Genomic DNA, 6,992 nt, shown 5'->3' with positions numbered 1-6,992 from the left:
ACTGGGATGAAGGTCAAAAAGTAGGAGAAGCAGTCAGTCTCCCAAAATGTGTTATTAGCACTGGCCTGGAGAAAAAAAAAACAAATGATTTTCAGAAACAATATATTTCCTGTTTCCATTTTTATTGGGAACCTCAGAGAGAATGAAGAGAGACTGATTGACCCTCTAAACAATCCTTGATGCAGAATCCCAACATGCTTGGGAACTTTGGATGGTGAAGGGGCAAATTCAACAAGTCAGCCCATAGTCAAAGGCATCAGGGTTGTTCTGAAAGTAGAGATTCAAGAAGCCCAGGAAAGTACTCTTATCTATAAGAAGGGCACACACTGCAGGATCCTGCTTCATGGCTGCCATCCAGAGCTTAAGTGTTGGGGTGTGGTCCACACAGCTGCAGGGCAGGAGAGAAGAGTTAGCATAGCTGTAGTGGGGAGGGGGGCGTGTTTCAGGAGAACTCATGAGATTTACAAGATACTAAAAAACAGGATTTCTTTGGGGAATACAGACTGAGGAAATGATGTTGCTCTGTACTCAGTTGAACAGTATCCCTCCAAAATTCCTGTCCTTCTGGAAGCTCAGAATGTAACTTCTTTTGGAAACAGTCTTTGCAGCTGGGTTAGGATGGGTCCTGAATCCAATGCTGGTGTGGGCCATGTGAAGACACACAGAAAAGAAGGCTGTGTGATCATGGAGCAAAGGCGGGAGCAACTACACATCAAGGACACCAGGGATAGCTGGCAGCCCCAGGAACTGGAAGCTACAGGAAAGATTCTTCCCTAGAGCTTCAAGGAAACACGGCCCTGCCAACATCCTGCCTCAGATTTCTAGCCTCCCACACTGTGAACCAATAAAATTCTGCTGTTTTAAGCCACACAGTTTGTGATCTGTTTTGTTACAACAGTCCTAGGAAACAATTTTATGCTCACTTGATGATAAATTAACGTGGAATAAGATTACAGCCAAGAAAACCCTATGGCACACAGTCCCACCCTGTAATACATGGGGCTGGGGTGAATCGACTCAACTAGAAAACAATGGGTTTGCTTGTGGTCATTATCAAGTAAGCATTGTGGTCATTATCAAGTAAGCATTGTGGTCATTATCAAGTAAGCAGTTCATGAAAGAATATAGATTTTGAATAGCTGTATGTGTTTTTGAGTTGTAGGAGGAGTTGCGGCTTTCACACAATACTTGTGTTAAAATACTTGTACCCTGACAGCCCAGGAAATAGAGTGTCTGTACTTCATTGTTTACCAACAAAAAGACAAGTTTCTGAAATAACTCTTCTCTTGTCATTCTCAGTTTTTACTTTGTTGTTGTTGTTGTTGTTAAGTATCATCAAGTTGGTTCCAACTTACAGTGACCCTAACTAGGGTTTCCGAAGATGTAAATCTTTGCCAGAGGAGAAAGCCTTATGGTTTGCAGTCCAGTGATTATCCTTTAGAGCCACTTTTAGGGGGTTAAAAAAAAAAAGACAAGTAGTTTCCAAATTTCCAAATCATTTTTTTAAGAACAATCATCAATCCTTGAAATACTGGAGCTGTCAGAGCCTTTCTAAAGATGGATTAAGAAATCCAGATTATGAAAGCAACTTGTTTAAGTCATTACAGCTGGCCTGAACATAAGGTACAATTATTGGTCTCTCCATGTGTGGAAGAACGAAGAGTGATGAAAACTGAAGATGCTTGGAATCCACTAGTCCAATGGGCCAATGGAGCAGGCGAACATCAGTTACCAGGACCCTGAGACCTGAAGAACTAGACGGTACCTGGCTACCGCGACCAACTACTCTCAAAGGGAACACATTAGAACACATTAGAAGGTCCCAGATACAGTGAATCTATATTGTTGTTGTTGATAAGTACCATAGAGTCGGTTCTGACCCATAGTGACACATATAGGGTTTCCAAGGACCAGCTGGTGAGCTTGAACTACCGACCTTGCAGTTCAAATGGCTTTGCAGTCTGGCACATTAACCCACAGCACCACAACAGGAATATATATCTCACTATATATAGATTATATATATATATATATATAAACTGGACTGGTCAGAAAGATACTAGAGGAACTCAAGACTATGGCTCTCCACTACCCTTTGGGTCTGGAATGGAACCCACCCTAGTGCCCCAATTTTCAGCCAAACAGTAGATAGATATATAGCACTATAGATATAGTGCTCACCATGGAATGGTCGACTATTCAAAATAAAAAGGGTACGAGAGCTCTGGTAGCGTAGTGGTTATGAATCAGGTTGCTAACCTCAGGGTCAGCAGTTCAAAACCACCAGCTGTTCTGTGGGAGAAAGATGAGGCTCCCGTAAAGATTTACAGCCTCGGAAACCCTGTACAGGGTTGCTATGAGTCGGAACCGACTCCATGGCACATAACAACAACAAGAAGTTACCGAAGGACAAAGTTGAGAAGGGATGGGAAGGACAGTGATCTGAAAATAGGAGGCCCAGGCAGGAAGTAGGAGAACTGCTGTTGCATGAAGGGAAGTGTAATCACTGAGATGAAACAAAGTGTAAGATTTGTTAAATGTAAAACTGATGATCGTGTCTGTAAACCTTCACTGAATTCACAATAAAAAGTAAAAAAAAAAAGATAGTTCAACTAGTTAGTGAGAAAGCCAGGCTCAGAGGGGAGGTTTCATTAGCTTAGGCTGTGTCCTGTGTTCTCAGATGTTTCTGTTAGAATTAGGTTTGAGTCTGGGGTTTATGACCTAACATGAGATTTCTGATCTTCCTTCAGAGGTGACTAAGGTTGAAAGCACACGAGACAACTCTGGGGTAGACTCAAACCCTGGCATTATGATGTGGGGCCAGACTCCCCAACACCAGAATTACCCAGCACCCACTGCATTGTCAACTGGGATTACAGCACATGAAGAAACAAATCCAACTTTCTTCATCTTTGGCTACAGGCTCCCTGAGTCTTCAGGTGATTTCTTTTAAACAGGTAATGTGCTGGACTGCTAACTAAAAGGTTAGAGGTTTGAGTTCACACACAGGTGCCCGGAACAAAGGCCTGACCTTGCGGGGTTGGCGTGAGTTGGGATCAGCTGGATGACTACTGGTTCAACTGTGACTGTCCTTATACTTCTGTGGTGCTTGGTGACATGACTTGTTTTGTATGTTTTAAGACAAGCATATATTGCTTTTAAAATCTGGTTTAAGGGCATGTCTCCTCAGGGAAACCCCACAGGGGAATGAGAAGTGACTAAGGCACACGGTGTCTGCAGGATGCCAGAAGGAGCTGCAGACATGGCACCAAATCACGGCCATGAAGCAAGCAGAGTGACGCTGAGGACTGCCGAGTCCCCCAGACGCTCTCTTGTAAACAGAAGAACCGTTACGAGGCTCTCTGCTGGCTTTCATGACCAGTGTGTCTGAATGGGTGCTTAGATCAGTGGGCACGCCAGTCCTACAGGGGAGCTGGCTTTTGGACACAGGGTCTTAGCAGCAGAAATGTGGATAAACTTTGGGCCTGCAGTTAGTGGTATAAAAGCACAGGTCTTTTTAACCAGGAAACATATGGTACTGATTTAAAACCCTGATTTCATTTCACATACATCCCAAAACACATCCAAACATCCAATCCAAATCCACTGCCACTGAGTCAATTCGGACTCATAATGACCCTGCAGGACGAGTAGAACAGCCCTGTAGAGATGGAACATTTCCACAAGCAGACTGTGGCCGCTTTCTCCCACAGAGCAGCTGGTGGGTTCAAACAGCTTTGGGCTAGTAGCCCAGAACTTGACCACCGTACCACCCAGGCTCCTGGACATGTTGCCATAACCAGAGGGGGATAAATGGCACCCAGACAATGTCAACCGATTACCCATTGTGACCTCAGGCCTTCACTACCCTGTGGCCAAATGTCTTACTCAGCTACCCCATAGACATCCAGCCGTTCAAACCAGGGCCAAAGGAGGTAATCAATCATGGATATGCAGTTCCCGCCAAAGAAGGAAGTCTTCTGATAGCAAAGAATCTAAAAATGTAAACAGAATGCAAGTAAGTTAATTTATGTGAATAGCATCATATTCATTGGCACTAAAAGTACACACATCAAATTAATTCACAAAAAAGGAGAAGAAAGGCTTAGATTCTCCTTCTAACTGGTTAGAATGCCTCTTCCCTTTTCCTGAGGTTCCCCCCACTTCCTTTAGGGTCACACTCCTGCCTGCACACAGTCCTCCCCCACTTCAACACTGAGGTACCAGCCTGGTTCATCTAATGAGGAATTTGTAAGGACCATCTAGGCAGATGCTACCCAGACCCTCCCTCTTAGGGTATAACAGGCTCCTCTAGGTGACCTCTGCCCCGGGGAAAGGAGTCGGGCCCTTGGCCTGAACTGTCTAAGAGTGGGGAGCTCCAGGTGAGCCTCAGTCTAGAGCTCCCCCCTGCTGCAGAAGTATTCCCCATTTTTTAAGACCAGCTTCATCAGTAATAGAGGTGATAACTACAGTCCTCATTTGTCTTACTCCTCTTTCTTAGTCTTCGGGTCAAAACTAAAGCAAGGAAGAACTGTTACTGAATGGATTCCCTCAAGTATCAACACTGTCTTTCAATCACACTTGTTTTTCTTTTTGAGCTCTTTGAACTTCACACTTGCTGGCTACTCAATAGGATCAGATTTTCACATTAAAGTTTCTTATTCCCGAATGAGACAGATTAACTTAGATAGTTGGACTGTAAAGGAAAACAGATATATAACTCTCAACAGAAGTAACCAAACACAGCAAAAGAAGCATCTGAAAATTTAACAAAAAACATTCTTCGAAGACACTTGTTTGGGCAGGCCTTCCCATTGCTAATGATCTGGGTCCCTGGGCACAGGTGAGTTGTGGAAATAAATATTGCTGGTTTCCATCTTGAGATGTTGGGACTCTGGTGAGGAACCAGAGAGTTATCAAGATTCAAGCTATAAATTGGGTTCCCAAGGCAAGGACGGCACCTACAATTCGGATGTCCTCAGGCCTGACTCTTCACACATCAGGCCAGCTTGATGACTCACTCTGGGAACCCTAAGGTTGGAGTTCAGAGCGGAACGCTGGAGCCAGTAGACCTGGTCTCCTGCTGAGCAATGTCTCTGATTCAACATGGAATCCTGGATAATGTACTTATCTCCTCCTCCAAACCTCAGTTTACTCATTTGTAAACTGGTGTTAGTGGCAGTACCCACCTCAGGGGTCATGGTGAGGAGTAAAGTAATAAAACACACAAACACACCAGCCCACTCAGTGACCGTGAGCTGTCGTGATGTGGAGGAGCCAGACTCCCAGGCTGCATCTACCGAATGCAAACTCATCCCCGAAAGAATGGACCAGTGGGCTCCCACACCAGCCACCCTTTGAAATCTTGTCCTGAAGTCTGCACCCTCCTTATCTCCCCATGTGGAGAGACGGATCCCCTGGCAACTCTCCTGGAAGTCTGAAAAAGTGTTAGGTGGCATCACTTTGTACAAAGCAGCTAACAGGATGGTACAAAAATAGTAGAATCTGGCTGATGGAAAACCAAAGCAGAGGCGATTTTCAGTCATGGGTAAATATGATCTGATGAGGAAGGGAAATGAATGAATTGTTCTATTTTTAGGGACTCGAACGTCCAGAACCCTCACGTTCTGGAATAGATCATTATGAACTATGGCAGCAGCCATCCCTGCCATGCACTCCACTCAACAGGGCCCAGGAACGCAACGTAATGGCCACAGAGAACTCAGACACCACGCTCACATTTAGGGGGTTTTAGGAAGTTGTTGTATAAAGTGCCATCAAGTCGGTTCCTACCTGTAACCACCCTGTATAGCGTTTCCGAGGAGCAGCTGGTGAATTTGAAGCATCGACTTTGCAGTTTAAACCCACCTTGCTGTGGGTCCAATGCTGATCCCACAGTGCCACAGCATGGCTCCGTGGTGTTAACAGGGTACAGTTCAGGGTTGGAACTGCTCACGTCACACAATCCTCCCAGTCTGAACAGCTTCTTCTCTGCTGTGCCTGTGGGCAGGTCTCTCTCTGGTCTCTGGCCTGCTTAGGCAATGTTAACAAGCTCCTTTAGTTCTGCTGATAAACACCCAAAGGGCATTCCGCTCTGTTACATAACTCCAATCCAAAGGTACTCAGTTCTACCTCTGAGGGTCAGCAAACCTTGCTCCCCAATTTAAGTGCCTGCAGGCACCATGCTCCAAAATTGAGCCTCATGCCCCAAGGCACTCAGTTTTACTTGCACCATGGGCTGGGAAGCCCCCACTCTCTCTGGTGCTCCTCCTCCAGTGGGCTGTTCCTCCTCCAGTGTTGTAAATTTCTGTCCTTAGGTGAAGGAGGTTCCATGTCAACAGATCTTGAGGTCCAAAGGACACATTCCATTCCTGGCTCTTCTTCTTTAATGACAATGAGATTCCACTCTCCTACTTCTGAGACAACAACAACTTCTAAGATGGCTTATTATATATAAAGCCATGTTACTGTTCCAAGTTTTTTTTTAATCACAATTAACCCTGTTAACAATCACTCACAAAGGAACCATAGGATCCTATCAGCATCTTCCCCCACTTTCTCTTACCCAGATTCAATCAGGATATAAAAAGTTGTTTGGCTGGAGTGCCACAGGAAGTAGAAGTTACATATGAAGTAATTCACTGAACCACCACAGTAATTACCCCAGTTTTTGTCACTGACATTGAAGCTTTCACTTGTGACTGAACTTTATAGTACAAATCTGAGCAATCTAAACGGATCAGCTCTGTAACATCTGTGGAATGATCCTACTTTACATAGCACAAACGTTGCTGGGAAAATTCTTGTCAAAACAAAACAAATATGTATTGTTGCTGTTATTGTTAAGTGCTGTCAAGCCAGTTCTGACTCACTGAGCAACCCTGTATAGGATTGCCCAGGCTGTAAATCTTTGCAGGAGTAGAAAACTTCATAGTTCTCTCATGAAGAGGTTGGTGGGCTAGAACTGGAGACCTTGAGGTTTGCAGTCCACT

The 6,992-nt window shown here is 44.7% G+C and overlaps 1 protein-coding gene across 1 annotated transcript in view; it reads right to left on the bottom strand.

Annotated features, from left to right (window-relative positions):
* Window positions 1–228: 228 nt before the first annotated feature.
* Window positions 229–6,992, bottom strand: part of GSTO2 (glutathione S-transferase omega 2) — a 40,238-nt gene continuing 33,474 nt past the window's right edge. The window contains exons 5-6 of the mRNA XM_006831321.1: window positions 3,889–3,995; window positions 229–388 (exon numbers count right to left, since the gene is read on the bottom strand). Coding sequence (XP_006831384.1) covers window positions 229–388; window positions 3,889–3,995 — 267 coding nt within the window. The remainder of the gene's footprint in view (window positions 389–3,888; window positions 3,996–6,992) is intronic.

The sequence above is a fragment of the Chrysochloris asiatica genome, unplaced genomic scaffold, assembly GCF_000296735.1.
Source record: "Chrysochloris asiatica unplaced genomic scaffold, ChrAsi1.0 scaffold00003, whole genome shotgun sequence".
Taxonomy (NCBI): domain Eukaryota; kingdom Metazoa; phylum Chordata; class Mammalia; order Afrosoricida; family Chrysochloridae; genus Chrysochloris; species Chrysochloris asiatica.
Note: the sequence above shows the minus strand (reverse complement) of the source record. Positions and strands in the feature narration are given on the sequence as shown.